This window comes from Corylus avellana, chromosome 10 (genome assembly GCF_965113065.1).
Source record: "Corylus avellana chromosome 10, dhCorAvel1.hap1.2, whole genome shotgun sequence".
NCBI classification, from domain to species: Eukaryota; Viridiplantae; Streptophyta; class Magnoliopsida; order Fagales; family Betulaceae; genus Corylus; species Corylus avellana.
Window position 1 is genome coordinate 18,932,868 of NC_142499.1, and position 19,607 is coordinate 18,952,474.

The 19,607-nt window shown below is 35.0% G+C and overlaps 3 protein-coding genes across 9 annotated transcripts in view; 1 reads left to right on the forward strand and 2 right to left on the reverse strand.

Annotated features, from left to right (window-relative positions):
* LOC132192206 (uncharacterized) overlaps positions 1-3,058 on the reverse strand; it is a 9,688-nt gene extending 6,630 nt beyond the window's left edge. For 5 of the 7 annotated variants that reach the window (XR_009441324.2, XR_009441325.2, XR_009441323.2 and 2 more), the window contains exons 1-3: positions 2,867-3,058; positions 1,863-2,070; positions 1,216-1,555 (exon numbers count right to left, since the gene is read on the reverse strand). Coding sequence is in view for 4 of the 7 variants with exons in the window: in XM_059607478.2 (XP_059463461.2) it covers positions 1,216-1,555; positions 1,863-2,070; positions 2,867-2,958 (640 nt within the window). In the remaining 3 variants the exon portion in view is untranslated. Of the gene's footprint in view, positions 1-944; positions 1,189-1,215; positions 1,556-1,862; positions 2,071-2,866 lie in introns of those variants that run through there. The other 2 variants (XM_059607477.2, XM_059607479.2) reach the window with 2 other exon arrangements.
* Positions 3,059-7,237: 4,179 nt separating this feature from the next.
* LOC132191307 (heat shock cognate 70 kDa protein 2) lies at positions 7,238-10,469 on the forward strand. The gene is made up of 2 exons (XM_059606255.2): positions 7,238-7,570; positions 8,509-10,469. The coding sequence occupies exons 1-2, from the start codon at positions 7,357-7,359 to the stop codon at positions 10,239-10,241; spliced, it is 1,947 nt and encodes a 648-aa protein (XP_059462238.1). The 5' UTR covers positions 7,238-7,356; the 3' UTR covers positions 10,242-10,469.
* Positions 10,470-12,243: 1,774 nt separating this feature from the next.
* On the reverse strand, positions 12,244-15,114 carry LOC132191999 (uncharacterized). The gene is made up of 2 exons (XM_059607169.2): positions 14,902-15,114; positions 12,244-14,429 (listed from the first exon to the last, which is right to left on the reverse strand). Exon 2 carries the CDS (start codon positions 14,278-14,280, stop codon positions 12,769-12,771), a length of 1,512 nt encoding a protein of 503 aa, XP_059463152.2. The 5' UTR covers positions 14,281-14,429; positions 14,902-15,114; the 3' UTR covers positions 12,244-12,768.
* Positions 15,115-19,607: the final 4,493 nt, after the last annotated feature.

Here is a 19,607-nt window from a genome sequence, read left to right on the forward strand (position 1 = left end):
TTTGGGGAAAATTCACTTTACCCCTCTGAAGTTTTAGGGGTTTTTCAATTCGAACCCAAATGTTTAAAAATTGACAATATACCCTCCGTAATGTTTCAAAAAAATTTAATTCAGACCCTCCATTACTAATTTCCGTCTAATTGGACGAAAGTCATCCCACGTGCGTCTCACGTAGGATTTTGATGCATTCTATTCCAATTTTGTCCTCATTAAAACCTATGAAATTACGTAATTACCCTCATTAAAGCCTATGAAATTGAGGGTAATTATGTAATTTCATAGGTTTTAATGAGGACAAAATTGGAATAGAGGGCATCAAAATCCTACGTGAGACGCACGTGGGATGATTTCCGTCCAATTAGACGGAAATTAGTAACGGAGGGTCTGAATTGAAAATTTTTGAAACATTAGGGGGGTACATTGCCAATTTTTAAACATTGGGGTTCGAATTGAGAAACCCCTGAAACTTCAAGGGGGTAAAATGAATTTAACCCTTTTCTTTTTCTTTCTAGAATGATGTTGTTTCTCAGTAAGGGTAAATTAGTAATCAAGAAGCATGTACCACTCACTTGCGATGTTTTCCATCCAAAATAACAGTCAAATCTGACCTAAGGGATAACTCCTAACATTTTGGTAGTTTTGCAGGGCCAAGTTACAATGAGTCGTAGTTTAGAGGTCAAAGTGCAAATAGGGTGTGGGGTGTAAAGTTTAATTTACCCAATATTTTAGATATATTTTGGCCAATAATAAAACCATAATCATAGGTAGATAGAGCACATTGATAGTGCACAAACAAGGGGTGAACAAACTTCAACAATAAAAGCATCAAAAGAGACATTAATGATGCAAAATGTGAGGAATGAGCTAATGTAAATATTGCTGTAGCCAAGAGAAAGAATAACATTATAGGAAAAGATAGTATGGATATATTTGACCATAATTACTTTTTGCGATTGGCTTTATACTAAGTGATGCCCATATGCTTGAAGCTCCTACATCAATATAAAAGTGCAGAATTTCTGTTGCAATGCTTAAGAAAGGTGTTTCAGGATTGAGGCTCGGCTGCAAGTTAGTATCAATGGAACCAACAGAGTCTTCACCCAGTACCATGGGCCAAAAAGAAAAGGGAGGAAAGAAGAGAAAAGAAAAAGTAGAAGGAAAACTGCAAAACACTAGAAAAGATAAAATTGATGAAGTAATGAGTAGCATTCCCACCATTAACACCTAATAAAATGTCTTCTGAAATTCCCTCCTTGGATGCATTAGCTGAGCTGCTGATCTCTTCTATTTGCTTTTCCAGTAAGTAATTAAGGTCCATTTCACCATCGGTTTCTTCAAGTACAGTTGGAGAAGGAGATGCACAGGATGAACGCATCTGTTTTATTGATTTCAAGAACACGGCAACAGCTGGATGGACGTTGATGCTTTTAGTTGCTAGTTTCATGATTGAACTAGATGGCACAGTGAGGGTTTCCCCTTCCAGATCTTGGTGAAGCCATTTGATTGTGAAAGTGCATCTACAATGGACCCTCTTTGAGTGTCTTACGCTGACTACCTAATAATTATTAATTGTTGCAATGTGAACTGAATTAGTAAAAGCATTTCCAATAATTTTGCATCTAGCATAAATTATGACATAAACTTCGATACACATCAACAGAAACCTGCAATGTATTTCACATACTTGACTCATCCGTTTTGGTGAAATGGGTGTACTCCCATTGTATAGATTGTGGCCAAATTCCTATACTAACAACCAGTTCATGTAGGTCCACGCATTATGAACCCCACTTTCCTTGTCTCAAATAAAGAAATCCTTGTTATTTTTCCATGCAACTAATCTACAAGGAGAGGATGTGTACCTTTTCAACCTTGGCATCATAGAAGTTACTCTTAAACTGCGATTTATGGGTGGCAAGAACACGCTCTCCTTCTTTGATATGGGTGCAGTCATCACCTAGAAGAGGAGTAGAACGAAAGCGGAGACAGGTAAGAGCTTCCTCATCGTACAATAGCATATCTTCCAAGTCTTGGCTTCCAAACTCTATAAGAAGACCACCTTCAGCAGAGCTGTGCATACAATCAGGAAGAAGACTCAAACAAAAGCAGTGCACTTACAAAAGTGATTGTAGTAGAGCAAATGTGAATAATAGGCTTAAGGTAACTATTGCAGTACATCATTTTCTCCTATGGTCTTCAAAGAGGAAAAAAAAACAATCAACCAAATACAGAAGTAACCAAGAGGGGAGTAAAAATCTATAACAGTGTTAAAAGTTATTCTCCCTCCCAAATCCATCAAGTTCTGGAGGCAACTATAAACCATGTGGAATATTCATCAAGTCCTGGCTGTGTATTCTCATCAAATATGCCACTCCTTCCAAACAAAGAATGTAACCACTTTTAATTTAATTTTTAGGATAAATGCCTAAATTACAAATCGCTCTATTAATCAAGCTTTACAAATTATTTGAATAACTACAATTATAGACAAATTACTTAAATTATGATTAAACAAATCCCTTTATTTAGGTAAACAAATCACCATTTATCACAAAGGATTTCTATCCATATAAAATTTTCTTTATTTTATATTGATCCAAGGTCCAAATTAAGCGTTTGTAGTCATCGGAAAGTAAAGAAACTAAATAAAAATATAAACAGTTACATAAGCCATTCAATCATGACATCTATAGAAATCAAACCCATGGGGTCACTCAATTAACTTCAGTTATATGTACAAGTTTACGAAAACCTAAGCGATCAGTTTTCCAAGAGAGGCCCGCCATCGCAACGCATAGAAAAGCAACATAAAACGACGCCTTGGCTATTAAATTAGGGAAAACACAGTGAGCAGCGGAGGCCTCACCAGAAAGAGACCCCGCAAGGGTGCCAAGACGAGTCCTCCTTGCGCATCGCTTCCATTTCCAAGGCACACTCTGCTTCTCCAGCGGTGCCCATTTTGCTGCGGCGGAAGATGCTCGCTCGGAGTGGCTTTTGGGGGGTATTGAAGAAAATGTGACACTGGAGACTGGGGAGTGAGGTGCGAAGCTCAGGAGAAAATTAGTTAATTTCCCGGGAATATATGGTGTTTTTCTAGTTTTCTTTTTATATTAGATGAATATTATTTAAAAACAATTTAAAAAAATAATATTCACCTATATTACGAGAACATTAGGATATTAGAAAAAGCACCTAACATTTTTCTTAATTAATTATGGGTAAAAAAAAATTAGATTGCTTTGCTTGAGAATAAATTAATATGACCTTGGATTTACCTTCTTTTTTTTTTCTTTTTTTTTTTTAATTTAACTCTATTATTAACGTTCGTAAATTAGTGTTATTGTTTTCTTTTGGACAAATAATGATTTTTTTTTTTTTTTTAAGAAAGTTATTCTTAATCTATATGGTTTTATGAGTGCATTCTTGAAAGAGTATAAAGTAGAAAATCACATTTTTATTTTATAAGTTGACGTGACGGTGTCAATTAGCTTTTAATTATTTTTTCTTTTCAAATGTCAAAAACTCTTAAAAATAGATGTTCAAATGAGTTTTCAAAGGCGTCCATCACTACCACTGGATCACGCTTTTTAAAATAAATTACAAAATTCTTCCTAAGACAAAACATTTCTAAAACACAAAACACTTATAAAAAAACACTTCTCAAAATTTGCCAAACAAATCTCTTTTTGTTAACCACAATCACAAATACAACACTTGTTTATTTATAATAAGTGTTTCTAAAACATTAATATTTTTCATGGAAACAACAATATATAATAATGCATTTCATCAAATCTTATCCCATTCGAATACCTTTTAGCCTTTTAATGGAAATAAATTTTAATGGAAATGAAATCAATTGATTGGGTTTTGCCACCTCCATGGTGGAAGAACCACTTCCCAAGTTTTGCAAAAATGAATTTAACACTCTTGAGTGCCATTTGAGAGAACTTTTACGCCACTCCACATTTGGAAATTTGATAGCTTTTGTGGAACTATAGATGACATTGTTGTTCCAGTTATTATATCTTTTATATTTAGTTTATCTTCAATCACCTATAATATAATAAGATTGGCAATTATTTTCATATATCATTATCCTATGAAGAAACAATAATCATAAGAAACAATAATAGTGGAATAAGTTTTCACCAATCGGAACTACTTCTCCACCATAACCCATAGCCAAACAACCGCCACTCTACCGCCACCAAACCACAAAGAAATGCCCATCCCACGCCGCCATACCAAAAAAGAACGGTTAGTCCTTGTAAAATATTAGGGGTAGGCATCGGTTCGGTCGATGTTGGTAGGAGCATTTTTGCTTACCGAATTGTAAAATTCGATTAAGTCGATTAATTAATCGACTTAATATCGACAATGAATAGTTTTGACTCTTTTTTTTTTTTTTTTTTTTTTTTTTTTTTTTCAGATAATCGATTTTTCAGTTAATAGGTGATTGGTTAATTGTCGATTCAAAGAATTCTCAACTTCCTTGTAAGTTGTATCTACAAAATCAACAAAAGCATATGCTCTATAAATAAAAAGACAGCAAATCCATGAAATGCATAACAAAAGCATAACCACAAATCAATTAGACAAACCAATAAAGAAATCTAATAGATAAAATTCAAATTTCATTTGAAAAACTGGTTAAGTCAGTTAATTGTCAGGTAATATATATATATATATATATATATATATATATATATATATATATATAAAAAAATAAAAAAAATAAATAAATAAAAAATAAAAAATCTACCATATACTGAACCAAACTAACGTCAAAACAATATCTTTATTCCACCTACCGATTGTCAAAAGTCAGTTATCAGTCGGTAGGTAATAAACGATTAATCTGTCAACTCTTACAAAATAGGAAGGATGCACTCAAGGTTCAGTACATGTTCCCATGCCAAGCCATCCAAGCCTTCTTTCCAAGCTCAGCAAATTTGGGCTTGGATTCAAAAGTTCTTGAGTGAATTTACCATTCCAAAACTAGTCTCGTTTGGTTCGTGAAATGTATAATCCATTGAAAAATGAATAGTTACTACTAAGAATAAAAAAATGTGGAATATAATAACTATTCCTATTCCTTAATTTAGTAACAAAACACATGCAAAAATTGTAATTGAATCAAAATTACAAAAAACAACATTTTTTTTTTTCAAACTCATTAAAAAAAAAAATTGAAATAAAATGGGTGGCCAATGGGTGGTCAGGCCACCCACTTTATTTTTTATATATTTTTTAAAATTTTTTATTTTGTTTTAAATTTAATTTTTTTAAAAAAATTATATGGATATTTTTTAAAAAATGTATTCAATTCCTAAAGGATTAGCCAAACAACTCATTTTTTTTAGTGGCTTAGCTAATCCTATCTGTATGAAATTAGTAGTCTCATGAAAATAAATTATTCCCAAGAATAGTGTGTTATCAAACAAAAAAATAACTATACTTAAAATTAGTTAGTCAATTTCAAAGGTCTATTCCGCAAACCAGACGGAGATCTCTCATTTTTAGTCATAATTACTCTTTCATATTTGTGAGTTTTTTTTTTTTTAAAAAAAAAAAAAAATTGTTGGAATGATATTTTGCATTATAAGATATTTTTGAGTGATTTCTGATTAATTTTCAATTGTAGTGGAGAAATTATTTTTCGTACAAACCAGACAAAAAAAAAAAAAAAAATTTTAAAGTGTCAACCGAAAAATCAATAATTTAAAATAGAAAACATATTATAGCTATGGGCCAAATTTAGTACATCAGAATTGGCCATGACTAGTCTAAAACAGGCCCAAGCCCAAATTCCTAAAGAAACAATATTACATGCACCTCATTGGTTAATTGTCCCACGGAGTCTTCGCCGTCCACTTTTGAACATTTGCCAGCCTGGCCCAGCCCGCAAATAAAGAAAAGTCTCGGCGTGCTTTCCCACTCTCCCAGTGCTCCACCAATCAGAACTCGTAAAGGTGCCTTGTACTAAAAGCACACGTAGAGCCAAATGCCCAATGACAGGGGCACTTCAGATTTTTCCCTCTTTGCTCTTTCCAACTAAAAGCCAAAAGGGAGTTTTGCATCTTAATCCCTCATCACAAGTACAATTACTCCATCGTTAGTTTTAATTAAATTAAACACTAAATTATTACCACACAAGTACACCAAGTGAAAGGAGAAGGTTCATTTCAGATTAAATTTTACAAAATTAATAATATATATTGTCATATAATAAATATATTATTACCTTACATAAAGCTTTTACAAAATTCATATTCGTTATTTGAAAAAAAATTAAGAGCAGATAAATCATAGCCAAAACTATCAGGTTACAATGTCATAGAAACAAATATAAAAATCTTACAACTAAGTCATATCTATGACTTCAACATTTGCTAACCCATGTCCAAATTTACAGTTATATAACAGATCTGCTCCGCGCAGACTAAATCTAATACATATTCTCAACTTTTATTTTCTCGATTATGGGAGTAGAACCCTTACAATGAAACTAATCCTCCTCAACCCAAAGGTCAGGATAAAAACCTTCACTCTAAAGATCGCTCATGAAAGTATAACTAAGGAGAAGTTAAATCCTTACTAGTGGTTGATTTTTACTGAAACTTAATTTCAATTGTATGACAATTATATTTCAGCCTACTAAATAACATTATTCATTACCATAAAAAAAAAAAAAAAAAATACTAGGTGTCAATATTTTTTTTTCATATTTCACCCATCTAAAAAGGACTGTATAATATGACAATTATATGGCTTTTCTCAAAGGACCGTATAATTAAATAGGTTCAATCTAATATGAGAAGTTTTGGAATTAGGACATTTGTCTTTTTAAAAAAATATTGGTATCAATATATTTTTTATATTTTTTCATTTCATCTTACAAATTAACTATCAATTATATTTTTGGAGAAAAATAATGCTGTAATTTTTTATAATGAGTTTTTGCATCATTTAAATATTAATTGGAGGGAATTTAGATGCAGTGGAAAATAGAAATAAAAATTAAGAAAAAGAAAAAGCCAAAAGTCTGAGCACTTAAGGAAACCACAAGGGTGGTGAGTCGGTGACAAGAGACGAGTCAAACACTGGAGGGAGAAGGAAAACACCGAGACAATCTGAAACCGTCCGTTTCCGCGTATCGGACGGCTCCAAAAGTCTAGGGTCATAGAACATTCTCGAATTCTTAGCCCTAACACTATATAACGCGCGCTTAACCCCGCTCCGCAGTCTCACTTTGTAACCCTAGCTCTGTCTCTTTGTTTAGTTTTCAGATCTCTCTTTGTTTTTCATTCCTTTCTTAATCTTTTCGTCGACATAACCTAGAAAGAAATAGCGATGGCCGGAAAAGGAGAAGGCCCAGCGATCGGAATCGATCTCGGAACTACGTATTCGTGCGTGGGAGTGTGGCAACACGATCGCGTTGAGATCATTGCCAACGACCAGGGTAACAGAACGACGCCGTCCTATGTTGCCTTCACCGATACGGAGCGTTTGATCGGAGATGCGGCCAAGAACCAGGTCGCCATGAACCCCATCAACACCGTCTTCGGTAAGATCTGAGCTCCTACGAACATGTTTTCTTTTACTGCTTCTTAGTTCTTAGATCTAAATATGTGTGACTTGATTTTTATTCTAGGATTTAGATTTATGTTAACATGTAGATTTGGATTTCTTTATCATCAGCTCCAATGGAATATATTAGATCTAAGTTTCTTTGTGGTTGACGATGAGAATGTGCTATTTGTTTTTGGTTGATTAATGATTTTGTTAAAGTCGTTCAGATCTGCATTGTTTAGTTTAGATTCGATGTTCGTGTCGATTCTTTACGTAGATTATAACTGTAATCGATCTGCTGGATGTTGAACTATATTTTCTTTTCGTGTTATTGTATTGAAGATCTATTTATTAACGATTAAGTAGTTGTCATGCCTTTTTGCTCGGACGGTGTTATTGTTTCAGCTTTGTACAAATAAGCAGTTTTCGTAGTCTTAATAATATGTCATCTTAGATTTAAGAAAAATCCTGATGTATAACCAATGTATTTTTTCGTGATTACTAATTTTCAAAATGTTTTCAACAAACTTAGATTGTTTTTGAGAGGCGTCGCGATGTTAAGGACATTTGTGGCAATCGTTTATTTAGAATCCAATAGCAATTGTAAGTGTGTAGGTTGTAAAAATTCAGAAAAGAATTTTGATTTATTAATACAATATTATTGAAAGGCGTCGCTATGTTAAGCACAGTTGTGGCAATCGTTTATTTAGAATCCAATAGCAATTGAAAGTGTGTAGGTTGTAAAAATTCAGAAAAGAATTTTGATTTATTCATACAAACATCTAACTGCTTGTTGAGTGTTATGGGATCTTGTATTGGTAGTTTGTGCATGTTGGATGACTTTGTGTGTAATATAATCGAGTTAATTTTCTATTTGTTTGTTACATTATGTTTTAGTATCCGGGTTATGCTTACTTGTACTTTTCTCTGCAGATGCAAAGAGGTTGATTGGCAGGAGATTCAGCGATGCCTCAGTTCAGAGTGATATTAAGTTGTGGCCTTTCAAGGTCCTTAATGGCCCTGGTGAGAAGCCCATGATTCAGGTTAGCTACAAGGGTGAGGAAAAGCAATTTGCTGCTGAAGAAATCTCTTCCATGGTTCTTATGAAGATGCGCGAGATTGCTGAGGCTTACTTAGGTTTCCAAATCAAGAATGCCGTGGTTACTGTTCCTGCATACTTCAATGACTCTCAGCGTCAAGCTACCAAGGACGCTGGTGTCATTGCTGGTCTCAATGTCATGCGTATTATCAATGAGCCCACCGCGGCAGCCATTGCCTATGGTCTGGACAAGAAGGCAACAAGTGTCGGCGAGAAGAATGTTTTGATTTTTGATCTTGGTGGTGGTACCTTTGATGTCTCTCTTCTTACTATTGAAGAGGGTATCTTTGAGGTGAAAGCCACAGCTGGTGACACCCATCTTGGTGGTGAGGATTTTGATAACAGAATGGTGAACCACTTTGTCCAGGAATTCAAGAGAAAGAACAAGAAGGACATCAGTGGCAACCCAAGAGCTCTTAGGAGGTTGAGGACATCATGTGAGAGGGCGAAGAGAACTCTCTCATCCACTGCCCAGACAACCATTGAGATTGATTCTTTGTATGAAGGAATTGATTTCTACTCCACCATCACCCGTGCCAGATTTGAGGAGCTTAACATGGATCTCTTTAGGAAGTGTATGGAACCCGTTGAGAAGTGTTTGAGGGATGCCAAGATGGACAAGAGCACAATCCATGATGTTGTCCTTGTTGGTGGCTCAACCAGAATTCCCAAGGTCCAGCAGCTATTGCAGGACTTCTTCAACGGGAAGGAGCTCTGCAAGAGCATCAATCCCGATGAGGCTGTTGCTTACGGTGCTGCAGTCCAAGCTGCTATTTTGAGCGGTGAGGGCAACGAGAAGGTGCAGGATCTCCTCCTTTTGGATGTCACCCCTCTCTCCCTTGGTTTGGAAACTGCTGGCGGTGTCATGACCGTGTTGATTCCCAGGAACACTACCATCCCCACAAAGAAGGAGCAGGTATTCTCTACCTACTCTGACAACCAGCCTGGTGTGCTGATCCAGGTCTATGAGGGTGAGAGAACAAGGACCAGGGACAACAACTTGCTTGGTAAATTTGAGCTTTCCGGAATCCCTCCTGCTCCCAGGGGTGTTCCTCAGATCACAGTGTGCTTTGACATTGACGCAAATGGTATCTTGAACGTGTCTGCGGAGGACAAGACCACCGGTCAAAAGAACAAGATCACCATTACCAATGACAAGGGTAGGCTTTCAAAGGACGAGATTGAGAAGATGGTTCAAGAGGCAGAGAAGTACAAGTCTGAGGACGAAGAGCACAAGAAGAAGGTTGAGACCAAGAATGCCCTGGAGAACTACGCATACAACATGAGGAATACAGTGAAGGATGAGAAGATTGGTGCAAAGCTTTCTCCAGCTGATAAGAAGAAGATCGAGGATGCCATTGAGCAGGCCATCCAGTGGCTCGACAGCAACCAGCTTGCGGAGGCTGATGAGTTCGAGGATAAGATGAAGGAATTGGAGAGCATCTGCAACCCAATTATTGCCAAGATGTACCAGGGTGCTGGAGCTGACATGGGTGGTGGTATGGATGAGGAAGTTCCTGCCGGAGGCAGTGGTGGTGCTGGCCCCAAGATCGAGGAAGTTGACTAAACTGTTGGTCATTTCCTAATATTTTTAAAGTTGAATGGTTTTCTTTATCGGATTTTGAATTCCATTTTGTGGCTTTGAAGCTATATTAGTAGTTTTGTTCAAAGCCAAATTATATGTTTATGTTTACGTTTTTAGTACCCGATTACATTGAGGCATTTTTGCCTGGAACTAATTAATCGCAAGTATGGAGATTTGGGTTACAGTATTAAATATATTTTTCTTACTTCATTTGCAAGCCTATTTATATTTTAATTATTGCTGGAATCGGCAAAGATTTAGTATGCCTAGATCGTCAGAAGCACCCCAGAATTGAAGACCGTCACTCATGGCTGAAGCTAAAGCAATGCTAATATAGAATTACAAGAACTCCTCGGAATAAGATTCTCTTACGATAGAATAAGGAGTAATATTGTAAATTTTGTACTTTAACTTTAATGTTAAGAAAATTTTATCTTTCATTTTACATTAAATAGATATTCTCCATTTCGGTTGTGGATTTTGTTTTAAACTCTTTAATCCAATCCAATCCAATCCAATCAACAAAAGCGAATTGTTTGCTCTTTTAATATATTGGAAGATGATTTATCTTCTTCTCTAGCATTAATCTTTCAATCAATTAATCTTGGACTGAATGGTATAGGATTTTCTATTTTGTAACATGCTTTACTTTGTACACAAGTAAGACACGCTTTTACAATCTTGATAGATTACATTTGAAGTTTCTAGGTGGTTCTTTTAAAGAAAGAGCGATTAACATTTTTTACAAAATTAAGTAAAATTTTGCTTTTTATAAAAGAAAGAGTAAACTTCCCGCATCTCATCCTTACATTTAATTGGTAATGTTGAGATATTCTTCCTCATCCTAATATAGTTTTGTGATCATTGGATCAAAGAAGTTTCGTATGAACCAGGCGGGGCTAATGCCATTAACCGAGATAAACATGCATTTTGTTTTCTCACAGAGAATAGATTTTACTATTTATATGTTTGGATCAAAATATTTCCTCTTCATAGCAAAACCAGAAAAACAAAAAAAAACGTGATGGAGATGCTGACCCTAAGAAGAAGCCTAATGCCAAAATCACTTGAAACCTTTTCATCGGACCACTGAGTCCTCAACTCATTTTCCCATGCTTTTATTTTTCATGGCTTAAGGTTGTCTAATGTCATGCTTGTGATTACAATACCACCCTATATATATATATATATATAATCAAACCCTCCAAAAAAAAAAAGAAGGGGGGTTATATATATATATATATATATATATATATATAACAGGTGAGTAGGGCAGGCTGAGAGAGTCCTCAAAATCTGCTCCCTTCCAGAATTGCTGATCTTTTACAAAGCCTCAACCTCCCCACCAAAGGACATCCCCAAAAAGGCCAAAAAAGTGCCGTTAGCCTTAGCTGAAATTGGCTGGTTATTTATTTTTCCAAGTGGAATCCACTTGTCCATAACCCAGACCGCGGAAAAGTAAAAGAACACCATAAATTAATTTTGTTGTACCCAAGAAAATATCATTCATGGCCGACGCCATTCCTGACCCTCCCCCACATCCATCCATTGCCGTTGACTCAGCGTCCATATACATAAATCAGACCCACATTTCTCTATCAATATCATTCAAAAAATCCTTAAAGAGAATAATATCTTTTGGCTTAGGTGGTGTGACATTATTGGCCTATGACTTTGGGAGATATGATAATGCCTCTCACAAACAGTTGGGCACAACTAGGTAAAATATTGAAGGGTTTCAATATTAAAGGGTCATTTGTCTTATTTGTGTCATTGATCCCAGTTAATGCCTGTATTTGGAATCAAAATACGCAGACCCTCCCTCAAAAACAGCCTCTTTTTCTGAACCCACTGGACAGATTCCTCCATCCCAAGTAAATAAAATAGAGAGTTTCTGTGATAGAACCTTTCATCCAAGAGAAAGATATGAAACCAAGACTGGAAATGATTTAACACCAGACTATATGAACATGTGAAATGCTGGTTGAAGAAGTATAAACTTTCAACTTTAAATTGATGTCAATATCTTACAATTATGTGATCAGAAAGAAAATAACTAATACACAGGGTTCACTTGCTATATAATCCATTAAAATGGGAACCATCTCACACAATCACATTACAAAATACCTTCTTATTTGAGTGTCTCACAAACTAGCCGATACCTCCATTGAAACTTCATAAGCTATCAATAAAAAGAACCTCCAAAGTGAGACAAGTTTACAGAAAAAAAAATATATATATATCCAAGCCATGCAAGAAAGTAATAACTTGATAAATAACTAGAATCTGACTGAGTTGAAGAATCAAGAATCATTACAGTCAACAGCTGATCAGATTCATGGGCATAAATACCACCACAGTTAGTGAGCAAAAATTACTAACAGGCAAATGTGAGACGATGCGCATTTCGTGTCATAGAATACACTGTATGGTACAAAAGTTAGTAAAACAATGAAGCACCGTGCTATGGCAACAACCCTTACAATTCTCTAAATAAACGCTTATATCAAGTCAACATAAGATCATTGCCTCCTAGGTGAGGGCGAAGGCAAACACGAACCTCATGTTCTTCAGGCCCCACACGAAGTTTTGGCACCATAATCTCGAGCACAGATCCTGGCCCATCATAATAAGCTTCTATGTTAGCATCTTCAGGAATTCGGGTTGAAAGCGGTATTTCTCTAACAAATTCCCCTGGTGGGCAGTGTTCAGAAGATGGATCGGTAAGCTTGAACGTCCTATCATGCCGCTTGATGAATGGAATGCGAGATGTGCTCGCACAAGATACCTTTATGATACCACGAGTGAGAGTATTTCTCCAAGAAACTTTCACCCTCTGAAGATCCACAAAGGGCAAGCTGATAATGATTAGATACCCTTCTTTGTCCTCGTATATCGTTTTTGCAGCTGTAACAGGCCCATAGACATCCTTCATTACCCCACTAAATTCATTCAACCAGTGCGGCTCATTAGGGTGAATTTCAATATCCGGAATTCGATCAGAGGGAGGATTGACAGCCAAGAAGCAATCATCATCATTCCCATGTGGGAAAAAGTCCTTCCTCCGCTTGCCGCTGACAGGTGATAGGTCCATCGCATCGCCATTAACATGGTTAGACGGCTGAGTTGACAAATTCAGGCCAGAACCATTAAGCAATTTCTTTGAGTGGGAATTGGCGGCATTCTTTATTGGAGGAGCTGGCCTCTCAAGCTCAAAATCTGTGTTGGGGAGGTTTCTCCATGAACTAAAATCACTTGCTTCTTGTGGGATTGAGAAGTTCAAGTCCCTACCCGTGAGTTCCATCCATCTCTTCCGCTCTTCCTCATCAAGACCCATGAGACTGGGTGATGGAACAACCTCAATCCCATGCACACACTGGGGATTTGACAGACCCCTATAGTGCTTCCGTTGCATCCTGTGGGATCGGACAAAACCCTTATCGACGCTAAAGGGAAATGGACGCTCTCCTTGACGAGAATGCCCATTCATGTAACTCCTGAGCTGCATCTTACCCAATGCATTCTCGGGCCTCTCCTTGAAAACCCACATGTACATATTCTCCATGTCATGCTGAACCATGAAAACATCGAGCTTGAGATCAGATTTATCGAACCCAGATACCCCATTGCTGTCCCGGATAATCTTGGCCTTCGATTTCTCATTCAATGAGGGCTTAAAGTAAAAGCTAAAGAAAACCCAAGCACCCCAAATGCTATCAACCCGTTTGGCGCATTTCCTTCCAGCCTTGGGGACGACAGTAAGGAAACTCTCGGTTTCATAAACTTGTGGAGCAAGCCCAACCTCTAGAATATCACAGGGGTCGGGAATCCACGGCTGCGGAGGTGGGCTGCGCTCAGCCGACAAGGGCAAATTGATATCCGGTGGACGGGAAAGAATGATTTGTCGGTTCATCTCCAAATCCAAATCGTCGTGCGAGGAGGCGCTGGAATCCATTGACAATAGCGTAGATGGATGATGATTCTCCATTGAAAGGGCTGTGAGCAGAGAATCTCCCATTTCTTAGCTCATCTCCTTGGTAAGGGGTTTTGTTGCTGGTGGGGTTGAATATTTTGCCATCCCCAATACAAACAATTCAACAAAACAACCTCATAAACACCTTCAATCAAATCAATCAATCCCCAGTATATCTCCCCTCCATCAAACCCCTAGATTTATCAATCAGATAACAAATTCCTCACAAACCCACAACAATAATCAACAAAAGTATTCAACAAACCCACAAAAAAAAAAAAAAAAAAAAAACAAAACAAAAAAACAAAAAAAAAGAAGATAAGATTTTTAAAGTATATAAGTATAAAAAAATAAAAAAAATAAAAGCAAAAGAAAAAGAAATAAAAAAGTTTTTCTCTTCAATCTCTACCTAGCCCAGAAAAGAGATTCAGAAAACGCTAAAGAAAGACTATATCCAATCCTACCCCAAGAATCTCCCGAAATCCTCCAAACACAGGTGGGAAACACTGAATCAAAACCATCAAATCCATAAAAATCTATGCTTTTTACTCTTCCTCACACATACACACCCACACACACACACCCACAATAAAAATGGAAAAAAAAAAAAAAGTAAGTTAAAAATCCAGAGACCCAAGAAGAAGATTGGGGATCTTCAAAGATTACCTTTTGGGATAAGCATCAGGGAATCGAGAGGAAGAGGGGGCTCCAGAAGCGACCATGATGCTCATCTCCACCATATCATCATCTACAACGACCATTTCCTTCCCTCTTGTTTTCTCTTTCTCTCTCTTTTTTTTTCCTTTGATATTTTTTTCCTTTTTTTTTTCTTCTCTCTTTTGTTTCCGTCAAAAGAAACAGATGGGTGTGTAGGGTAAAGAGCGGACTGTGAGAGGAAACGTAGCCGTCACTCACCGTCTCATTTTAAAGCCGGCTTTCTCTGGTAAAAGCCCGCACTAGATACCACCACATATCTCCGCCGTTTCCTCACGGTGACGGTGCACGTGTGCGTGTGCGTTACGTGTTTGTGTTTTCTGAGGTCAATACTCGACAGGGATTGTGGTGTATGATAGCTGGTTAGTCTATCAATCATCTTGGGATATTTATTTTTTTTATTTTTTATTTTTTTTATTTTATCTTTTTCCATGGCGTTTCTTATGATGTTTACCATAAACTAATCATAATATATGATAATCTAAGTATTCAATTCCAATGAATTTCTCAATATTTTTTTGTTTAATACCACTACTTTATCATATAAAAATATGTAACCTTGCTTTTGACAGAGTTAAGCTTCTGTTTCTTTTGGGTTTCAAACAGGGAAAAATTAACCGTTGACTAGAACAAGACAAAAAGGTTTTGATTAGTATTTGCGTGTTGAATTTGGGTTTGGGTTTGTGTCGATGCATGAATATACCACTATAAAGATTATATAAGCCAGTTTTAAATCGGACCATTTAACTTTAACCTGTTAATTTCGCATTAAATTCGTATATGGTGGTCATAAAAATTAGGTTGGTATGAGAGAGTAAAAACTTTTTGGGTAATTGGGTGTGGAAAAAGATGATTGAGGTTTTGAAAAGTAAATCCGTTTATAATGGGTGCTTATAAAAGAGGCAAAGTCCCAGATAAAGTGTTTGAGAAAAAGGTACACAACTTACGTGTTGTGTTGTACTCTAGTCAAACTCCATACTACTTGAATATAAAGGGAACTTGTCCATTATTCTCAAAGTCTGAAAATGTGTGCTAATAATGTGAGACCAAAAAAATAAATACATTATTATTAAGTGGCTGCCTTTGAATTTTTATCAATCATAGAAACAAGTGATTCGACAGCTACCGAATTATTTTTTGTAAGAGATCTTTTTGGTGGTGATAATGTGTAAACAGAAAAATTCTTGCTTATTCTTTTAAGGATAATTTTTTTTTTTCTCAAAATGCCCACATTCTAAGTTAAAAAAAAATTAAAAAATTAAAAAAATTAAGGGGTAGCCGGCCACCCCAGTTGGGCTAAGCCACCCCATACGGCCATACCGACAAACCCTTAATTTTTTTAATTTTTTTTAATATAATATGCATTTTAAACTGGTATTATTAATTTAATAAATCAAAATAAATAATTTTAAAGGAAAAGTTTGTTCCTTTTTCAAAGACTAACTTAGCTAGTTAAAATGGTTGTAAGAATACTCTTGGAAGATCATGTTAATGTAAATATTCTATTTTTATTAAATAGAATCGTAAATTATGTTAAAAAGCAAATTTTTGAACGGTGCGACGGAGCTCCTACAAAATAGAAAGAAAAAAATTATCGAAAATTGTCGACCCGTAAAAGATCGGAAAAACCTCTTATCCCTAAATCAATAAATTTATTGATTTTTTTTTTTAGAGGAAAAACTAAATGACATGGTCGATTAAGAATATGTATCTCTTTCAATGGGAGCGTCCCTGAAGACTTAATAGAAAATTATATCACATAAAATGTCTCATAAGTCATGGATCAGTTTTGACTTTTTATTTAAAATTCCAAAAATACGTACTCAATAAACATCATTTGCTAATATTAATACGCAACACTAAAATTACCTTATATATATAGTTAGTTATTTAGTTATTTAACGTCATATTAGCTCTTGTTTATCAATGATAATACCGTGGTCCAACTTTGGACGGCTTCAATCGTGATATCGACACATCTGTGAAATCTCGATTCCACGTGCAGGACACGAGGGACCCGCACGCTTTCTTTTTTGGTATGCAAATTGCAATTGGCAACCTTTTCATTTTTTTAAGATTATATTGTTCCATTTGTCTTGCAAAATTTTACACAATCCAAAAAACAACTCCTTCAATTCATTAAATCTTAACAACTATTTACCTTTTTTTTCAAATTTTGTTTCCATTTATTTTACAAAACCCTAAAAACCACACCCACCATTTATATTTTACTGTATTGACAAGACAGTGTTTATCAGTTTTTTACTTTTTTTTTAACAAGAGCGAATGGACATCAATCATGATACCACAACCAATAACAAAATAGCTATTTCATAAAAATAACTATTCTATTCTTGGGTTTATTCCTGTGTACCAAACATGCCTAAGCATATTACATTCCTGGCGATCTCCAGTTGGTTAAATCATTCTCCACGTATTCTCATCCAACATATAAATAATTGAAAAAAAAATGAAAAAAAAAAAGAACGACTACAAATAGATAAAGATTTCTTTTAAATTAGGTTTGATGAATTTTTTTCAATTCAGTATATTATTAAACAGATACCCGCGATTCTCACATGTTTGTTCTATTAATAAATTAGATTTGGGAAAAATTCTCTAGACAAGATCATTTCAAATGATGATTAGTATGAGAACATAAACCATTGGTTTGATTTAATGACATGTGGGGATTCGAATTTTGTTTGTTCTTCCTAAAATTTCGGTTGGAGGGTGCAATATTAAAGATCAAAGAAAAAGTTTTGTCCACCAATGGAGTCCCTTTAGTGTGTGTTGGGTGTGGCTATCAAGTCGTATCACACAGAGGAACTTCACTAGCAGCTTCCTCAACCCATTCCTCCAATCAAAAGTGGGATTGCTTTTTTAGTGTTGTGATAGATATTAATATATAATTTTATTATTATTATTTTTGTAAACAAAAGTATCTGAGGTTTGCTTTTTCTGCAATAAGAGAACGACTAGAGCTAAGCCATGTGAGGAAGGTTTGGTTCATTTATCATCATCACATACAAAATCCCTTTTTATTTATTTATTATTATTTATTATAAGGAAGTCCATTATTAGCTTTGTGTATCAACTGCAATAATGTGTTGATGGACCATTAAGGCACTAAAGAAAGCCTAAAAGATAACACCGACTGACAACAGGGGTTACCTCATATGCTTCACCCCATCTTGTCGCTTTCTTCTGTAAAAAGATGTTGCTGCTTCTTCTTCTTCTTTCTGCTATTTTCAACTCCATTTTTGGGGATTTTTTTTTTTTTTTTTTCTGTAAAATAATTTATTAGGCACCCGGCGATTAATGGAAAAAGGCATGTTATACACAACTATATTATTTTGCAAATCTAATAGATCAATCATTAGATTTGTGGATATATTTGTGAGTTCTACACAAATTTAATGATAAATTCACGGTATAAAGATGATTGAAAGAATTAATTTTATTATTCCTCATATGGAAAAGTCTAGATTTCTTTAGTTATCTTACGGTTGTAATAGATCAAACAACAACTTCGTACGTATGTGATGGAATGAAATGATAAGCAATACTTAATTACGATAAAGTATTAATTAAATAGTTTAATTAACTTTATATATATATATATATATATATATATATATATATATATATATATATATAAGTTTTTGGAAGAAATGGTAAATTAATACGGTATCAAAACCCTCAATTTTTAATTAAATATTCAATGTGTTGGGGCCTTACTAATTCAAAAGGATTATCAATTTTCATTTCAAAGAAAATCACTTTGAAATGGAGAGGAACCGGTTAGGCAAAACAAGAGGGCAAAATGGTCTTTAAAAAAATTTAAAATATCATTTTTTCCTCTTATATTGTATTAACCCGTTCTTTTCCATTTCCTTTGAAATGGAGGCTGGATCCCATTCCCTCACTAGTTGAGACGAAGTTTGAGCGCATGCACGAATAAAGTGTTAAAGTATTAATTAAATATTAAGTTTGTTAATATTTATCTAAGTTTTTGAAAGACGTGATCATTTGACAAATTTCATAAAGATTTGTTTTTTTTTTTTTAAAAAAAAAAAAAAAAAAACCTACGTAAATTTGTCCTTTCAGATCTCTAATGAGCTTAAAACAACTTTTAATTAATTTAATTAACTATAGTATATAGATGTAGCATATACACACACCAATTACTTCTCTCTCTCTCTCTCTCATAAGACAAGAACAGGCAGAGTGAAGTGCACTCTACTTAGGATCAACACTTTCTTGGCACTGAGTCATTGTTTATTAATTAAGAGAAAATTAAAAGCAAAAAAAAAAAAAAAAGTTGATATGTCATTCATGATTTGTTTTTGAAAAAAAAGGACACGTGTTTGAAATTTTATTTAATAATTGATAAGGGGAGATGGAACTGGAACCCAACTATTTGTTTAATCAATCCCACTTATATAGCTGAAGAAATATTGGGGGGGTTTATTTATTTAAATGGGGGAAAAAAAAAGTATAGATTATTAATAAGATCACTTTAATTACTTTTGTTAGATATATAGTCAGATTAGACTCAGATATCACCTATTAATGAGTTTTTCTTCAGGTTCTTCTGGTTTGAAGCTTCCTAGTAGCTTCTCCTTTCAGATACGTACAAGGAAATAGGAAGAGGG